General features: G+C 40.6%; 1 protein-coding gene across 9 annotated transcripts in view; it reads left to right on the forward strand.

Moving 5' to 3' along the window:
- The window catches only part of Utrn (utrophin), a 431,942-nt gene that overhangs the window by 85,694 nt on the left and 326,176 nt on the right, over nucleotides 1–20,072 (forward strand). For all 9 annotated transcript variants that reach the window (XM_048354234.1, XM_048354228.1, XM_048354231.1 and 6 more), the window contains 2 exons: nucleotides 8,859–8,920; nucleotides 18,459–18,551. In XM_048354234.1, coding sequence (XP_048210191.1) covers nucleotides 8,859–8,920; nucleotides 18,459–18,551 — 155 coding nt within the window. The remainder of the gene's footprint in view (nucleotides 1–8,858; nucleotides 8,921–18,458; nucleotides 18,552–20,072) is intronic.

Raw genomic sequence — 20,072 nt, forward strand, 5'->3', positions numbered from 1 at the left:
AATCTTTATCTCAAATGTTTAAGGAGAAACACAATGTTCCTTTCCATTTTTGTGGGTTTTTTTCTCCCCCTGCTTATTTATAAATATTTATCTTGGACAAGATGTGGCATTTTAGTGGGCTTGTAGTTTTTCAAATTAAATTATTAAAATGACTTCTGATCTTATGCTCTTCCATTTTGTTTATTTTTTTCTCTTGTTATGGCTCACCATTAAAACACTCCAAATACAGACAAAGTATGCAAGTGTAAAAATTCCCTAAACCACATTTGAAATACAGTCATAGTTTATAAGTTATTTTATAGTATTGTTCCACTAAAGTATGAGAACAAAGGATACAAAAGATACTTCTTAGGTTTCCTCCAGTGCTGTATGTTTTTCATAACAGTGAGCAAAATATTAGACATTTGAGAAAGTCTAGGCAGCTTGGTGGGTGAGATGCATTGGTGACATTTGGTAGTGATTTAGTATATTTTCCCTGCTTTTTGTGCGTGTTTTCGTGCTTTGTGTGTGTGTGTGTGTGTATGTGTGTGTACACACGTGCATCTGTGTGTGAATGTGTATGCCTGTACTGGTCCTTGTGTTCACTTTTGGCCTTTTTATTGGTAGTTGATTTTTTTTTGCCAGTCCTGGGCCTTGGACTCAGACTCAGGGCCTGAGCACTGTCCCTGGCTTCTTTTGCTCAAGGCTAGCACTCTGCCACCTGAGCCCCAGTGCCACTTCTGGCCATTTTCTGTATATGTGGTGCTGGGGAACCGAACCCAGGGCTTCATGGATACAAGGCAAGCACTCTTGCCACTAGGCCATATTCCCAGCCCTTTGGCTTTTTTTTTTTTTTTTTTTTGTTCAAAGCTAGTGCCCTACCACTTGAACCACCCCTTCACTGCAGCTGTATTTCCAATCCTTTATTATGTCTTATTTTTTTTTTGAGCAGAACTCTTACAAAATAACCTGAGTCAAATTGGCCACCAACATTTCCTCCTCATTTTTGATCAAATATTAGTTCCAAATGCCTCAAAATGGATGTAAGGAAGTGGGCATTGTCTTCTTAGGGTTCTAGCGAAGGCATCCTGTCATACTGAGTACTGACATGCACCAGTCAGTCACGATTAACAAGGAGGCCCACAGTCCAGATAGCCTGTCTTAGAAGCTTGGAAGGCTGTGAAGGCTTCCATCTCTGTAAAGCAGCCAATATTCTATTATTTTATTTTATTCACTAACTAAAAATGAGCATCTAAAATATTACCTATCAAAACAAATTCCAGGAAATGGAAACTTGTTCCTTTTTTTTGGTCTTTTTTGGGGGGACAAAATTGGGTCATGAGAATGGAGGGAGGGAGGAAGAGTGAACAAATGCACTCATGATATTCAGTATACACTACATAGAAAATGAACTCAACAAGTTAGGGGAAATGGGGGAAAATGAAAAAAAAGGAGGGGTGACATTGTCCAAGAAGCATTGTACTCATTACCTGACTTATGGAATTGTAACTCTCCTTTGTACAACTCCTTAATAAGAAAAAGAGAAGAAAAAGAAACATCACTAATTGGTTGTATAAAGGCATTTCACATCAACACAAACAATAAATGATTACAGTGCACCTTGAACAATGTTACTGCACCTCTCCCAGCCCCCATGAACTAAGAGCTTAATGCTGCCTGGTTCCTGACCAGGAGGCACGTGGAAAAAATGTCCTCCAAAAAAGAAAAAAAAAAAAAGAGAATAGAAAGTATTAATGATTTTATTTTCTGAAATACTCACTGTATGTGATGCTCAAAGGATAATAGTTTGGGGATATTGGTTTAAGTAGCTCATTTTATTAAAGATGAATTTTACTTGTTTTTTTTTTAATGCAGCTAGTAGAAATTAAAAAAAAAAACTATATATGTGACTTGAATTGTGTTCCTGTAGGGCCATGAAATCCTAACGAGAGGATTTAGGTATTTTTGTAAAGAGCGTTAGACTAGAATCCTCTAGCAGGGACTGACACGGGCCCTGATGGACTCAGCCTCCTAACTCAAGAGAGTTTTATATTTTGTTTTGTCAAGGATGCTGCATGTCTAGAAAATATTTTGAATAATTCATGTTCATTGAATAATACTATATTCTCCAAAGGGAGACACACTCTCTCTCTCTCTCTCTCTCTCTCTATATATATATATATATATATATATATATATATATATATAAACATTTTAATTATGCCAGGTTTCAAGCCACAGTTAAAGCGTAGTTCTCACATTCATTAATTAGCAAACTTTCTGTTATTGATGACAACAGAGCTATCTGCTTCCTTTGTACTGGTCCCCTGTGGAGTTGAGCCTTTTTAATTAAATTATAATTGAACTTAGCTGTGGTAATAAACCTGTGTTGGAACAAGTGGAAAGCCCTAGAGGGGTTCTCTGGGACTTTGTGTTCCCAGGGGCCATGCAAGCTTTCTGGTGGTTACAGAATGTGAAGATGGAGAGACACCACGGGTACTGGCCATCTCTTCTCCCAGCAGGTGTCATTCCCCTTGACCACTTTCCAAAGGAATGGCATACCTTCTACCCTTCCTTCTCACACTGTGCTGCCTTTCTGAGAAGCAGTAGTTGAAGAATGCAAAGATGCTCCACAGAGATTTTAAATTGGCCAGTGTCTTATTTTATCCAGAGCAAGCCTTTGGGCCCAGGTCCTTTACATCCACCCTCCCTCCCTCCCTCCCTCCCTCCCTCCCTCCCTCCCTCCCTCCCTCCCTCCCTCCCTTCCTCCCCTCCACTTATCCAACAACCTATCTACCTGTCTATCTATCCATCCATTGTCCATTTGCCTATCCATCTATTCATTCATTCATTCATTCATTCATTCATTCATCATCTGTCTTATCTGTTCACCCACCAACACATCTCTCTACCCAGCCATTCATTCATCCACCCACCTCTCTTCCCCTGTTCACCTGTCCATCTACCCACCCACTCAACCATCCATTCATTCAGTTATCAATCTACTCATTCGTCCATCTAGCTATCCACCCACTCACCAATCTGGAAAGAGATTCTGAAGTAATAAGACATGAGAATCCATTTTCTACATTATCTCCATGGAAGATAATAGCATTGTAGTATACATGCTAGGAGATAATTTGAGTACTGAAATTATTCTCATTTGCTTAGAGATATTTCTTCAAGTTCTTTTGAGAAACATCATGTTGACATTTTTATAATTATTATTGAATTGTTAAGATTCCTCATGAAGGTATCATGGATTATGAGGAGATCCAAAGAGATTTCTTACAGTTTTGGGGAAAATAATAAATAATCAATTAAACAGAGACGAATACTACTTGAATTCTTAGCAATCTTTTATAGGTTATTTTCTCTTAGAACAGTAGAATGCTATAGAATGGGGATCAGATCACCAGAATATTTTTTACTGTCAGTTTTTTTTCTGAATGCATGAATTTTCATACATCTACAATCATGTATACATGAGACAGTCACATGAGGTTTATGTCGACAGTTTGTAGAACAAAATAGATGTTTGTTTAACAAGAATAAAGATAGCATGAAGAATCTAATTTCATAGAGACTTTTCTTTCACAAATTTGTTAAACCTTCCATCAATCATTAAAATAAATTGGCTTTGTATAGCTCCCATAAAGGTAACACGTGAGTTTTATAACTCATTCAACTCCTCTTTATAACCCCATTTCATCCTGTGACTTCTCAAATGATTTTTAATAAAAATATTTACTACCCGAACAAAAATTCAAAGTGAATTGTCTGTAAGACTGGAAACTTCTACCTTCAGAAAACTGAGCACCTGTTCTTGTTCATTCACCAAACAAATAATATGCTTGATCGCTAAGACTTTGATTATTTCCAACCCCTCCCAGAACATATCTCTAGAGGGAGCGTTTCAAATAATGAGAGATGCCTACAAGTCTTATAACTTTTTAAAACTTTTTTCATGGTTAAGCATAATCAAAGAGAAGTGGGAAAAACGATTTCCCATATCTTTATGCAAAAACTCAAGGGTACGGAAGAGAGAAGCCATAAGAGGCAAAGAAACACAGCAATAGCAAATGGCTAGGGTGGTTTCTTGGTCACATTTGTTTTCAGCTGGAATAATCCCGTCCCTCCTTCTTTGGAATGAGGGAATTCACTAGCAGAGAATCACTTTGTTCAAGGACACTGATTTTTTTTTAAGAATCTATTTCCTCACAAGAATATTTCTGAATATGTATGTCTAGCCCTGTCCTCTGGCTTTTTTATTTTAAACAGTATAGTTATTAACCATTTTGAGAACTAGAAACTTGCTAACATTTGTATTAACTTAGTCTTACACCTCCCCTCACCTTTTTTTTTTGGTTAGTTGTGGGGTTTGAACTAAGAGCCTAGGTGTCTACTTCCTGTATTTGAGTGGTTAAATGGAGATAAGAGGCTCATGGGGACTTTTCTTCCCTGGCTGGCTTCCAACCACAACCCTCAGATCTCAGCCCCCTGATTAGGTAGGATTACAGGTGTGAGCTATCAACGCCTGGCAGTCAATCCAAATTTTAAAGCACCTCACAAGACATTTCTGTTTGAATTTACAGTCCAGGTGATTTTTTTCTGAACAGCTCCACTTGGGGGAACTTATCCTAGGCCAAATGGACTTTCCTGTATTGCTTTATGAGTTAGATCGTAATGATTTCTCTCTACCTAACAGAGTCTTAGCCTGGTTTTCCTGTTCCTAGAATGTGTGCAACCACATGTGTGCTGTAGACACTGCCTATTTTTCTCTGCTACAATTCTGGTTTAGGATTTAAATGGCGATTTGTTGCTTTCTGCTGAATTTCTGATATACATTTGGAGCTGGTGAAGTGACGTTTTCAAACCTGCCTCTGAACAGTCTTGTTGAATTCTTCCCTTTTTTTGGGGGTGGGGTGGGGGGAGAGGGGGGCCCAGTTCCTGGCCAGGCAGCGCCCAAGCCCGTGGATCTGTGTGAGCATGTCAGAAGCATCTTAAGAGGAGCAAAATATTTAGAGGAAGAATTTGGAACAGCAGCCTGAAGGGGTTTAACATACTTTTCCCCCTCCTAATTCAGTCCCCATGTTTCTCTCCCTAGTGGAGAAAGGTCATTAATGGATAATATTCGCTTAGCCAGCAAAGGTTCTTAGAAAGGAAATGGGCTTTTTAAAATCTAGATCTTAAGATTGGAAACAACAAAAAATGTGTAGAAGAGGTGCAGTGTAAATTATTATATATAATCATTTAATTATACTTGTTCACTTAATATACATATCACGAATCCAATTATTTGTGAGGCTGTGCCTAATTGTTAGCACATTTTTGTTTTGGAGAAATGAAAAATAGCTAGTTGAGACAGAGTTTGGGACTGTTGACGTTCTGTGCAAGTTTCTAGGAAGCGAAATGATAGCATTCTTTTTTTTGGCCTGTTTTGGGCCTTGAACTCAGGGCCTGAGCACTGTCCCTGGCTTCTTTTTGCTCAAGGCCAGCACTCTGCCACTTGAGCCACAGCACCACTTCTGGCCGTTTTCTATATATGTGGTGCTGAGGAATCAAAGCCAGGGCTTCACGTATACGAGGCAAGCACTCTTGCCACTAGGCTATATTCCCAGTCTCCGGAGTAGCTAGGATTATAGGCCTGTGACACTGGCACGCCCAGCTAGATGTTGATTTGAGCCAAAGATTATAGACTTTTTTTTTTGCCAGTCCTGGGCCTTGAACTCAGAGCCTAGGGATAGTGCCCCTGAACTTTTATTCAAGGCTAGCCCTCTACCACTTGAGCCACATTCCCAGCCCAGAAGCATTATTTTATTAATTTTTATAAATATACCTCTGGGAGGATTCTATTAATTTGATCTCATTATATGTATGTGATAAATGGAATGATCTTATTTAAGGGACTCATTTGATAGATACTCATTTCCTTGTCTATTCTAGAGAAAAAAACATCTTCGTAGTATTAGCTATGAAAAAAGTTAAATGAAAAGAGGTAAAGGATGTAATAATGATGCCTTAGAATTTTCCTCATTTTTATGATAAATTCTTTCATTTGTTTCCTTTCTTTTCTTTTTTTTAAACAGATGTTTACTTTAAACATCTATTTTTTATATTTTTAAAATTTTTATTGTTAAATTGATGTACAGAGAGGTTACAGTTTCATACATTAGGCATTGGATACATTTCTTGTACTGTTTGTTACCTTCTCCCTCATTCTCCCCTTCCCCCCCCTTCCCTCTCCCCCCATGAGTTGTTCAGTTGATTTACACCAAACAGTTTTGCTTCTTTTTCTTTTTTATGTGTGTGGCACTGTAGTTTGAAGTTGGCATTATGCTTGCTACTGCTGAGCTCTTCTGCTTTAGCTATTTTTGCAGATAGAGTATTGTGTTTTGGCCTGAGGCTGGCCTGGACTTGCAATCCTCCTATCCATGTCTCCCACATACCTAGGATTATAGGCCTGTACTGCCACACTTGATTGCAAACATTCTTAGGAAACCCTGGGAATTTAAGGCTTATTTATAATCTTTCTGTTTCGTATTCATAGGACTAAATAATAATGAATGTAGCAAAGTTTACAAACTTTAATACCAAAGAATTGGATTTTCTGAGTACCCAAACACAGATGCTTAATAGTGAATTCGTTTTTTGGTCTGGCTGGTGTAGCGCCCTCTGCAGGTGCTTGTGGATATAGCCTTGTATTCTGGGCTGTATAATTCCATACCCTTGGGTATGAAGGTAAATGTTGGAATATTCAGAGCATGTGTCTTTTTGGTTAATAAATGGCTCATGTGTGGCATTGATCGGTTAGATATCAAGGCTAAATAGAGACTGTCTTTTCTGGTAGGAAGGTCACCTCCTATTACCATTAGCATCAAGAATTTTCTTAGACAGCATTTTTGTTTTTTCTATCAGTTGTTCCATTTGTGCCTTGGAGTCAGTCTCCAATTACCTTTATGGATCTGTGAAAGTGCACTATTTTCTGGAGCTGCTGCTATATTTATTACAGAAACGTCCTTTGCATTAGAAACAGAGCAGGGTTAGACAGCTTTTTGTCACAATAACTAAATGCCTGAGATGATTAACTTATAAGAGAAATAGTTTACTTGGGCTGTCACTTTTCAAGTTTCTAGTCCATGTCTGATGGATCATGGCTTTGGGCCTCTAGTTTGGGGGTGAATAGCCAATGGTCATAGAGTCCGGAAATGAAGAGAGAAAGTCATAGAGGTGGATAGTGATGGTTCTTGTTGCTGTGGTTGGTTCTTTTTATCCCTTTGAGGCTCCACCATCATGACCTCTTAAAGTTCTCCCGGTTCCCAGTGGTGTCAACGCAGGGCCTAAGCCTTTCTATTTCCATATTCACAGCAGCGCCTCTGCGATCGGCACGGGGGGACAGAGCTCCTGAACCTCCTCTGTTGCTAGGATTTTGTGTTTGTGAGGTTGGAGCCGGCGATGGGTGGGAAGTAGAATAGGCAGATACACAGATGGACCCACAGCTTTCGGCATGAATTCAAAATATTCCTAGACAGCTTTCAGAACTGCTTGGAGATTTGTAACAGGCTACTGAATGTAGGCATTCATCCAACAGAGACTCTGGCTAGTTTTAGTGGAAACTTGAGGAGTAAATGAAGAGTGCATGATCGGAAGTAACAAGAAGGGAAAATGGACTTTTTCATTTGTCTGCCTTGTTTACAGAGTAAGTTACACTGTAATAATTATGAGCTAAGCCTCAGCTCTTTGTAGAGCGGCTTTCATGTATCTTCAGTAACCTTTCTAACACCCTGAGAAGCTCTGTAATATTGATCTTCATTGTACAAATGGAAACCATGAGCCTTGCAGACATGAAAACTTACCCCATCTTACATCCTAAGTGGATTGGAATATGGTCTGTTTGGCTAAGGAGGTTGTTTTCTTTTTTAAATAAATTTGTTATGCTACATGATTTCCTTGCATCAAATTTAATCATGTCACCCATTTTCAACAGTATAGGATTCTCTGCATGCCCGTGGCTCATGCCTGTAATCTTAGATACTCAGGAGGCTGAGATCTGAGGATTATAGTTCCAAGTCAGCCCAGCCAGGATAGTCCTTGAGACTCTTATCTCCAATTAACAACAAAAAAGCTGGAAGTGGTACTATGACTCAAGTGGTAGCGTACCAGCCTTGAGCAAAAACGCTGAGGGGCAGCACTCTGCGCTGAGTTTAAGGCCAAGTACTAGCACCAAATAAAAAATGAAACAAAACAACAAACACCTCCCACCCCCCCCCAAAATCAATTATAGTGTTCTTTAGCTTTTTAAGCTTAATTTTTCTTTGTTGTGGCTTGAACAACAAACTCTTAATTTTAACTAAGTTGAAATATCATTTCTCTACCTGTAAGATGTTATCAGATCATAATCATGACCTGTATTGTTCATCCTATAGAAAATAGATTCCAGAGCTATGAGCCTTACATTCATTTTTGTTCTAGAAGGTGCGAAATCTGAAGGGAAAGGGAAAAACCACAAACTCCTTAGTTTTTATTGGATACATTTGACTGTTTTTTTCTTTCAATGTGCTAATGTTTTTCTTATGCTTGAGATTTTATGTCCAGTGAAACTAAATTTAGTATATGTAATAGAAAGTCAGGTCTTGATTTATCCCATACACAGGACTTAGTAGCTGGCGGTGCTCATCTACCCGGGCTCAGAGTGTGTCAGCCGGGGCATGGCCGGCTCTATCCCTGATGAGTCAAAGGATCTGTCATTAACTGCGAGTTACTGTTCTAACAAGCTCTACTAATAGACTGGTTTTTAACTCTCCAGGATGTAGATAATCTGACATAGTAACTTGCTCATAGCTTATGTTTCTCTTTTGTCTTTTTTATTCTCTCTGCAGATGAACACAATGACGTGCAGAAGAAAACCTTTACCAAATGGATCAATGCTCGCTTTTCAAAGGTAACTGAGACTTTCCAAAAGCTAGATCTTGATTCCGATGTCTTTCTTCTGATGGGTGGAATCAGATGAGATGGGTGGTCAGTTTTTCCTACGAAATGTGACCCCACACAAATCTTCTGAGTATGCAGATACATCTCTTCTTCCTTCTTCTCTTCTGAAATCTCTTCAAATGGGAAAGCGAATGTGAACAGTTAGCATGATAACTTCTACCTAACATTTTTCAGCTATCTGAGCTGAAAGTGTGGTGTTCTCATTCAGTGAATACTGGGTACATCTAGGGAAGGAATGTCATTGGGAAATGGTTGTGTTCCTTTATCCAGACAAGGTAATGATCTCCTTTTGCAATCTTTGGACTGTGCAACCATGCTTAGCACTCTTATTCTTGTGGGAATGACTTACTAATGGTGATTGCCTTGTGGGTTCTTTTATCACCCCCCTCTTTCTGTCCCCTGCAAATCTGTTCTCTCTCAGCACTTCTATCTAATCACTTAGAACGTAATCAGTGATTTGATCGATATTTTATTTTCGGGGCAGAACATGGTGGAGTGAGGAATTCTCTGTGCTCTTTTCAAATGGGTTTCACGTTATTATCTATGTGATTGAAGTTGGAATTAGCTGGGCGCTAGTGGTCATATTGGTAATCCTAGCTACTCAGGAGGCTGAGATCTGAGGATCACGGTTTGAAGCCAACCCAGGCAGAAAAGCCCCCATGATCCTCTTACCTCCAATTAACCACTCAGAAACTGGATGTGGTGCTGTGTGGCCCAAGTAGTAGAGCAATAAGGACAAAGAGGCTTAAGGACAGCACCCAGACCCCGAGTTCAAGCCCTACAACTGATAAAAAAAAAAAAAAGGCAGAATTTGGTCCACTGAGTCTAAGATGGGAGAGAGTCTTCAGGCTCATCCATTGTAGGGACTTTATTATAGAAGGATGAAAAATTAGGGGTTTGAACAAACACCATTGCAGTCTTAGAAATACTATGAAAGCTATCTTAATTTAAGGTCATTTTTCAAAATTTTCTGTTTAAGGAAGTTGTCAAATGTCAGGAAGACGAGTATTGGCATTTCTTTTAGGAGAATTTAGGTTTACCTTCAGTAGCAGCCTAGTTCAAAATGGGACTCTAAAATCAGAGATATTGGTGCACGTTTGTCGTCCCAGACAGGAGGTTCACTCAAGCCTAGGAGTTTGAGGCTAGCTGTGGTAAAACATCAAGACACCATCTCTTAAAAAAAGTGACTTTGCTCTGCATCTGAGTATGTATAGCTACTTATTCAATGTAGTGGGTTTTTTTTCCCCTTCCTTTTTTAGGGTTTCCAGGCTGAGAACGTGAAAGGGAATCGGGCAGGGATGTGAAAACAGGTGTTGACAGAAGAGTTAAGAACATGGAGATGAACAAGAATAGAGATGCTTCATACCTAGTGATTTGATGTGTAGAATTATTCCAAAGCAGTGGTTGGAAGGGTTTGGCACGTGTTAACAGTTGTTTTATTCTGTCCTCTTATCTATGCTTTTGACTTCACAGTATTATGAACTTTCCTATCTGCGTGTGAGTATCTTCTGTGCCACACAGTTCTCGTAATGGAGTCTAGATGTCAGGAGTTTAATCCCGTAGTCTGCTGAGAGAGCACGTGGCAGGATTATCCGGACCACTTAGGACCAAGAATGTCATGGTCATTTTCTAGCTTAAACCAGTGAAGCAGTTAAATAAATAAATAAATAAAATTTCACAGTTTATTCATTAGGGAGGAATTGCTTTAGAAATAGTTTTTTTTCTTTTTTTTCTTTGTTTATTAATTGAACACAAATATTTTTACAAGGTGTTGTGCAAAAAGGGTACAGTTACATAGTAGGGCAGTGTGTACATTTCTTGTGATATCTTACGTCCTGTTTTTCTATCCCTTCTCTAGGTCAGGTAGACATATATACAATATACAATGTATCAAGAACATATACAGTATTCACAGACTTGGTCTCTACTGTCTCTCCGTCTCCCTTTGTTAACAGTCATATATCAGGGAGATCATGCCCCTTTGTTTTCTGTGTTCTAGGCTTGTCTCGCTTAGAAATAGTTTTGAAGATCATTTTGCAAACATGATGGCGTTGGAAAGATCTTAAGTCCAGGGAGCCGTTGGAAGTGGGCGAGAGCAGAGTATAGAAAGTCAGTAGTTCAGGAAAACATGAGATAGGTCTGGGGGGTGAAGTGGGGTGGGGTAGGTGATACAGATGACAGCTGAGAAAAAAGAATGAAACATGAGTTTCAGCCATTTTCAAGTATGTTGTTGACATCTTCAAACGAGACCCAAAATACCACAGATTCCAGAGGCCTCCCAGTCGCAGAGTAAAGGGACGGATCTGTGTATGTGTGCAGCTATGCTACCTGAATTATTTGGTTGCGTAAGTGGGGGCTTTCATTGCCTGTCAGTTATCTGTCTCAGAGAAGCTTGGAAATTTGGCAAGGAGGGTATCCAAAAGGGCTTGTCATACCTATCACATTGAGTAAGTGTAGTTTTGTAATCTCCTATTTGGAGAATAAGTATCAAAAATAGGATCAAAGTCAGGCAGGAATTTATGTAAGAAAAGATGAGAATTTGGATGCAAAGAGCGGGAGGGAGGCTCCCAGCAGTGACTAACTTACCTGCTTTCTTCTCCTTTCTTCTGCTGGCATAGGGCCTCTTATCCAGGCAGGAGGGGCTAGCCAGGTCATAGAGGGGAGATTTCACTGGGCTTCCATTCTGCTTAACCCTTGCTGAAAGGGGCAAGACTGTCTTCTTTCATGGCCCCACCAGAGGTTAGCACAGGAAAAAAAAATCCCACAGAAGTGAATGAATTTTATTTCACTTCTTGTTTAAAATCTATGCCCTGTGGTACACTAGGGTAGACTTCAAAATGTTATTGTTTTGGAGGTTCTGCTGGCCTCCTGTGCCATGGGCTCCCGTGCTGAGAAATCTAGATGGACATTGGTGGTATCTCCTGCCACTTAGGAGTTCCTTTAAAGTAGACATCTCTCTAGACATTTGTATTGTGGCACTCATCTGAAGTTTTAAATACATGTGTAATTCCAGTACCTAGAATATTTTCACATTGTGCTCTCCTCTCCATTTTTTCTTGCTTTCTACTTTTTTATTGAACTGTCTGAGAAAAATCTAAGATGAGTGAATGTCCTGCCAGGCTCAGCCATTTGGGTTATCCCTGCCTTTCAGTATTTCTGAGCTATTTTATAACTCTGTGTTGTAGAAAATGATATGAATGCAAAGAAGTTTTACCCATACACGTAGAAGTTAGTTGCAATGCAGTTGAATATTGAATTGGACAGGTTAGCTTTTGTATCTTTTGTGATTTTATTTTCAGCTGTCCTTTTATTAATTATATATATATTTTTTCATGCAAACAAGTGTTTCATCTTCTTCTTTGTGAACTGATTGCAACATCTTCAGGGCTCCCTCCTTCATACATGAATTAGTAAAGCCTTTGACACAGACTGATGCTTCGCTTGTCTGAGAGTGAGCCCTTTTGCCTTTGGGGAAAATTGTCTTTCAACATGTGGACTGCTGAAGTTGCCTGCTAAATAGCTCTTCCTTTCTGTGTTTCACCTTCGCCTTTCTATTTTTGACAGAGTAGCCATGCTACTCTCAAAGGATAACTCCAATTACTTCTTTATCTTTTGTAACTTCCTTGATTAGCTGCACATTGTCCTTTTAAACTTTCTTTTTGATAGAAGTGGTATATAGTTAAGATGTACAGTGTACTACTTTGATCTTCATTGGCTTGCAAGCCTCTAATCAGTTGCCCCTTACGTATGGGTTATTTTATCTTAATTTGCTTTTATTCCCTCATTGTCTTGTAGCCACATTCCATTTCCTCAGCCGCTCTTTGTGTATGTTTCTTCCTCCATCCTTTTCTGGAAAACCCTTCCCTCCCTCCCTCCCTCATTTCCTCCTTCATTCTCTTCCTCTCTCCCTCCCTTTTGCTAATAATGGGTCCTGAACTCAGGGCCTTTCTCTCTTATTTAGCTCTTTCACTTATGGCTGGTGCTCTACTGCTTGAGACACTCCTCCACCTCTAGCTTTTTACTGGTGAATTAGAGATAAGAGTCTCCCAGATTTGTCTGCCTAGGTTGGTTTTGAACTTCTGCCCTAAGATCTCAGTTTCTTGAGTATCTGGGATTATAGGTGTGAGCCACTTGCCTCGGGATGATGTACCCACATTTTAAGAGAGAAATGAGAAAAGATATTCACATGTGAGGTCCACTCTGTATCACAGTGCAGAGTGGGAAGCCCGAGTGCTTCCCCCCCTCTGGTTTCAGAGCTGGTCTCCCAAGGCTGGCAGCGAGGTCTCATCGCCTTGCTGTTGGGAAATGTGTTCTGATTTTGAGCCTGCATTTTCACTGGCTAATTTTCAGAGCTGCTCATCTGGTTGCGCTGACAGTTCTACACATTGCAGACACTTTTTTTTTTTTAAACATTAGGCAATTATCAAAAGAGGTTTAACAAATAAAGGCTTGGGAGAGAATATGCAGAACTTTAAAGTTGAACAAATTTCTGCTTTTCCCTTTTCTAAGACTTAAGAGGAGCCAAGTTTTTATATGCTGTGATTCCAAACTTGCCATTTAAAATTGACAGAACATACGAGAGGCCGCCTGTGAGTCACTCACTCCCCAGGAATCTCAGCGTGAAGAGCTCTTCAGGGCGTTCCCTGTGGGCCCAGCGAAGCACCGCAGCTAGTGTCCTGTGGGTTTCTACTTCTGGTGTGTTGGAGGTGATGGTCATGCATTTGAGCCGGCTTATCGACCTTGCCGGGTGTGCATGGTGCTGGAGTCTATTCAGCCTGTGGAGCCATGGTAGGGGACCCCTGGACCATAGGGGTGTGCAGGTGGCCCCTGTCGCTGGTCCCACACATAGTTCTTATCACTCCGTTTTCATCACCACTGGACTACTTCTCTTACGTAAATCAAGTGAAAACTTCAATTCCTTGTCTTATGACTTATGATCCCCTGAAGGGTGTTACTTGGGTTAACAAGTGTTTTCATGGTATTCAGTTTATAGGTTTCAAGCAGATGCCTGCTGTTGATTCTGTTTGAGCACTGTAAATCACTGCCCTGTAGTTACCATGCTAGTTAATGATTCCCGGGCCATCTGTTTTGCTTGTCGTTTTCTCTCTTCCTTTCCCACCACCTCCCCTTTTCCAAGCAGACTTCTAAATGGAATCACTGAAAGTCCTTAAGAACTTGTGCTTCACCACGCTGAGGTCTTAGAAAGTGGCTGTAAGCTCTGGACTTACTCTTTGTTTTGACTATAGTACATCCTGCCGTTTTCCTTTCTGGAGTTTTAGATCTGTCTGTCTGTCTGTCTGTCTGTCTGTCTGTCTCCTTGAGAGTTATTTTTAATTTGTTTTTATTTTAGTTGTACAACAGGGATTCATCGTGCTATTTCCATGTGCATACAAGGGACCTCTATCAAATTTATCTCTTCATACCCCCTCATCTCCAGTCTTTCCTTCTTAAAACAATTACAATCAGCTTTATTGTTATATTTTCATACATGCGCATGAAGAACTTTGACCATATTTACCCAACCCCTTTTCCTTCCCTTACTTGGCTGGTACCTGCCCCCAATCAGAACCTGTTTTAAATTCCTGGCATTCGTGTTTCAGGATTCATTGTGCCTCTAAGTCTTCTCAGTCAAAAGCAACTGCACTTCCTTTCTTTTATCCTGAACTTGAATCACAGAAGCTGATCCAAAGATCATACAGCTTTCATTTGATTATACCACAACTTTATAATGCAGTTGAATCTAATTTTATCATTGTATTATTTTGTCATTTTACCATCCTTTGAAGATGCATATTTTTTACAATTGTATATGGACATTGTTTTAAAAAAAATCAAACCCTTAGATAATAGAAGAAATCCAGAGAAAGCTTTTAAATAACTTTCACTATACCTCCAATGGGAAAAATATATTTCTTACCTGTGTAGAAGTAACTTTGACCATATTCATCCACTTTACACCTTAACAATTTACCTACCCCCATTTATTGGCTGTAAACTAAGTTAAAGATTCTTGTTTTGAAAATATTGAGCAATACTAAAGTTTTTTTTTTCCTCTTGATTCTTGGTTTTGCTTTTTCTTTTTGTTTGTTTTTGAGATATGATTTTGCAATGTAGTCTAGGCTACCTCTGCCTGCTAAGGGGTAAGCTTACAGATTTATGAAGTTTTTAATTATCTAGATCTGGGGAGGAGAGAGAGACAGAGACAGAGACAGTAAAACTGTAAGTGTAATATCAAATACCGGACATCTGTTTTGAACTATTCATAGTGTATTTACCTCTTCTCCTGAAGCCGTGGAGATAGTTACTGAATTGATAGATATCCTCAAATCCATTTTAGAAAAGAGGTAGAGAAGACACTGGTTAGAAACAGAATGTTCTAAAACCATTTCAAAAGTTATCTTTTCACTTTGCTTTACACAGAGAGTAATAACATGATTACTGATGGTGGCTTTGAGTAAGTCCTATGACTGATACTTGGTGAGTTTGAAAACCACGACAAGGGACCAGGAATAATTCCTTTGTTTTCTATCTAAGCAACTATAATGACTCTGTTATTACAGAAGGTAGGGTTTTGCCATGATTCACTGTCCCTCTTTTGTGGTATGGGCGTGGCCTATCCACAGAGTTTGCCACCTTCTCCAGAGATTCACTCATTACGCGTTTGACCCGAATGTGAAACTGATGTGATTTACTGACATATTTATTATTTATGATTCAATCAATTATTTTATGCTTGTTTCATCCCCTGCTGCTAGAACTCTCAGTGGTGGTGATCAGTCACCCCGTGTCCATGCAGGCCTGTAGACAAATGCACCTGTGTGGCATCGGTGATGTTCTAGGCAATGACAGATGCAGTGTCAGGACATTACACGTGTCAACTCAGATTTTCAGCTTCTTTTGGAAACCTGGAAGTTGTGCCAACAGTGAGCCTCAGTTCCCGCATGGCCTAACTTGGCTGCTTCCCCGTGCTCCCTTCGTTCTGCCATCCCACGGGGGTGTTTGGAGGCCTGGCCCTCAGTCACACCCCGCTCTTCTTTCTGTGGGTTACGATGACAGTTTATTTCTTTGCTCTAACACTCTTTGTGTATGCTCCAATACTGGGACTTGAACTCAAGGCCAGAGAGTTCTCCCTCGGTTTTTTCACTCAAGGTTGGTGCTTGACCTCTTGAGCCACAACTCTATTTGTGGCTTTTTAGTGGGTAATTGGAGAAAAGAATTTCACAGACTTTTTTTTTTTTTTGGTCCACATTGGCTTTGAACTTTGACCCTCAGATCTCAGCCTCCTGCGTAGCTAGGATTATAGGCGTGAGCCACTGTTGCCTAGCTTCGCTCTGACACTTTAAAACCCAGCAGCAATCAGATCTGAACAGAAAGAATTAATGTTGGCTTTTCTTGTTAAAATGGTGGGCTTAGAAGTGGGTGTAGGAGCGAGTGAAGACATCATGGTGGAGAGGGAAGGAGAGTTGGGGGAAGTCAAAATGGATCACAACAAAACTCAGTTGTTATCTGGGCTGATAGCAGTTTGCCTTTAAATTTTTTGGAAGTTAAATGAGAGTCAAGCCTATCTGTCTTCCAAGTTCAAGGCTGTCCATTTATACCATTTTGTGTTTATTGGGAAACTATGTAAAGCCTCTGCTGTGAATGGGGAGGGTGAACTGAACTTGACATTTCTGTAGGACCAAGCACAAAGGACGCATTCACCACGTATTTGTCCAGTTCATTTAGTAAACCGCAATTCTCTCTGTCAGAACAGTCTCTGCATATGTCTTTCTTTGTACAGACTGAAAGAAAAATAGAAATAAGAGGTTAACTGTTTAGACAATCCAATTTCCTTTTTTATTAAAAGATGATTTCTGACATTTCCAAACTCCTTTTTTCCCCAGAGTGTATATTTGCAGCCGGAAACACACACAAAAAATTCACCCAACATGCTTCAAAGCACTGTGCTAGGAAAATCACACGCTTGAATTCGTTTACATGTGGATTATGACTGGTTGTTCTTTGGGGAGTTGGTAAATGTATGCTTCCCCCATTCCAGTGATTCAATATTTCTTTCCCTATGTGTCATACTTGCATACCTCTGGGATGTGGCTTCCACCGTATGCAAATCTACACATTATGGTAATCAGTAAAGATAATCTGTGTGTCCCAATAACAGCAATTTGGTAGAAGATTGCAATATATTTATTACATTGTATATTATGGTTCTTAGGACATATGTATACAACATTGCATTATTTGATCTTTCCAATACCTGTGGCTGGCAGGAGGTGAGGTCACTGAGTGAGATTTACTAGGTAGGTCGTTAGGGTCAAGCTGATCTTAAAACTGAGGCTTCCATGGGCTGGGGATATAGCCTAGTGGCAAGAGTGCCTGCCTCGGATACACGAGGCCCTAGGTTCGATTCCCCAGCACCACATATACAGAAAACCGCCAGAAGCGGCGCTGTGGCTCAAGTGGCAGAGTGCTAGCCTTGAGCGGGAAGAAGCCAGGGACAGTGCTCAGGCCCTGAGTCCAAGGCCCAGGACTGGCCAAAAAAAAAAAAAACAAAAACAAACCTGAGGCTTCCTGATTTTCTCACCTGCAATCATAGTGTTGGGAAAAGGGCCCGTGTGTGTGTGTGTGTGTGTGTGTGTGTGTGTGTGTGTGTGTGTGTGTATACCAGTGCAGTTGGTGGTATTTATAAGTCAGGGACAGGAGTCAGGGACAGGAGTTTAGGAATTATATCAGCTTTCTCAGTGCACATACTGGACAAAAATTTAACTTGGACACAGAGCAAAAAAATGTTTTAATTGTTAATAACTAAAAGTGACTAGGAACATATACTTGGCACTGCAGTCGTTGAGTATGGCTTGCTCCCCAAATGGAAATACTGAGTGATGTCACGCTGTAGTAGTAGAAGTCTTAGCTAGCCTCTGCATCCAGGGGCAGGGTGCACACAGATCTATTTACAGCTTTTGTTATCTCACTTCTCTTGGGGATACAGATCGTAGTCAAGACACAATACCAGTACAGCCATGGCCTTATTTTGTCCCATTATAAGAAATAGTCCAATTTTGCTGGCTCATGACTGTATCCCTACCTTTTCACCAGGCTGAGATCTAGAAGATTATGGTTTAAAGCTAGCCTGGGCAGGTAAGTCTTCATCTAAAAAAGAAAATCAGCACAAACAAGCAGCAGGACTGGATACATGATGCGCATGGTAGAGAACCAGCTGAACAAGGAAGATGAGTGACCTTAAAGCTCTGAGTTCAAATCCCACTACCAGTCTCCACCTCCCCCCTGCCAAAGGGAAAATTTCTCATTTATATCTTTCCACTTAAAAGATTTATTATTCTTGAGAATTCTCTGCTTCTATACTCCCCCCCCACCCCCTTCATGGCAGACTATCCGGAACATTTTAATGGAAAACATGAAACTTCTGGCTCTGTCTAGGCATAGATGGAATACAGATGGAATTTTTTTTCATTTCTCTTCTCTTTTTTTAGAGTGGGAAACCACCCATCAATGATATGTTCACAGACCTCAAAGATGGAAGGAAGCTGTTGGATCTTCTAGAAGGCCTCACAGGAACGTCACTGGTGAGGGGTGTCATCTTTGAGGACGAGGCTAATGGAAAAAATCTCTGGTCGTCACTGTTACTTGAAGACTGACTTTGGTCATTTAGGTTGTGAAGGCTGAAATACAGCTGGATGGAGCAGAATTCTGTGTTTAGTATAGATAACATTTCCCTAGATGCTGATTGCCCAGAGATTGCTCAGGTTTTACTTTTGTGAAAAAAAGGAATATATTTTTAAAGCTTAGTGTTTTAAGAGTATTTAAAAAAATTGTCATTATAAGGGTGATATACAGAGGGGTTATAGTTATGTAAGTCAGGCAGAGTACATTTCTGTGTGGACAGTGTGATCCTTTCCCTCACTTTCAGTTTTTTCCTCCTGTCCCCACCCACAAGTTATATAGCTCATTTTCAACACAGCGTCTAGTGAGTACCACTGCCGCACTTGTTCACGCTTTGTCCCACCATTTATGTGCCCACTGCCTCATCCTCTCCAAGACAGATAAGCGAATGGACAAGACAAAAAGAAAAGAAAACAAAAACAGCAACAAAGAACGAACCTCTTGTGTCTGTTTCTTGGAGTTCATTTCGCATCTAGATGGTATTTTATACGCTCAGATGGACATAGGCATTTCCCTTTGTGTTCCTCCTCGAAGAGTATCCTCTTTTGGTCTCACTGTGTGTGAATGCCTGGAGTTCTGTATAATTGATCATACCCTGCTATATATTTTTTTTTTTTGGCCAGTCCTGGGCCTTGGACTCCGGGCCTGAGCACTGTCCCTGGCTTCTTCCCGCTCAAGGCTAGCACTCCGCCACTTGAGCCACAGCGCCGCTTCTGGCGGTTTTCTGTATATGTGGTGCTGGGGAATCGAACCTAGGGCCTCGTGTATCCGAGGCAGGCACTCTTGCCACTAGGCTATATCCCCAGCCCATACCCTGCTATATTTTAGATGTAGCTTTCACACACGACAGAAAACATGCTCCATTTGTCCCTCTGAGCTTACCTCACTTAACAGGATTTGTTCCAGGTTGGTCAGCATAGTGTTTTGAATGGTAGAGAGACATCAAAGGTAGGCAGTATCTTTTAACTGTTTCTTAAAGAGTTTTGGAAACCCCTGGCATCCACTTTTCTCCAAGATTCCAGTACTGACGTTTGCTTCCTCATCAAATCCAGCTTTACTGCTTTGTGGTAGTCTGTCCTCCCAGGGCAGTGGCTCACGGGTGAGGAGGGCTAGGCTCAGGGAGGCCCAGGAAAAGTGATGTGCTTGGTGAAGCATGGAGTCCTGCTCGATCCCCCCCCAACTCCCCGGAACCTGTTGGAGGGGCTGACCCAGCAGGTCAGTGGATATCCTGGCCAGTGGGGTCAATTGGAAGCTGACTAGGTCACTGTGCCCCCAGGTGGACAGTTCTTCCTCTGATCGGACACTGGAAATGCTGCCTAGAGCCCATAGCAGTGCCTGGGAGCTCCTTGTTCTGTGTCCATCCCTGCGCAGGAATAGTAAAGGGGCCAGTGTTTCCTGACCCGTCAATACCCAGACCAGTTCAG

Source organism: Perognathus longimembris, chromosome 9 (assembly GCF_023159225.1).
Source record: "Perognathus longimembris pacificus isolate PPM17 chromosome 9, ASM2315922v1, whole genome shotgun sequence".
NCBI lineage: Eukaryota > Metazoa > Chordata > Mammalia > Rodentia > Heteromyidae > Perognathus > Perognathus longimembris.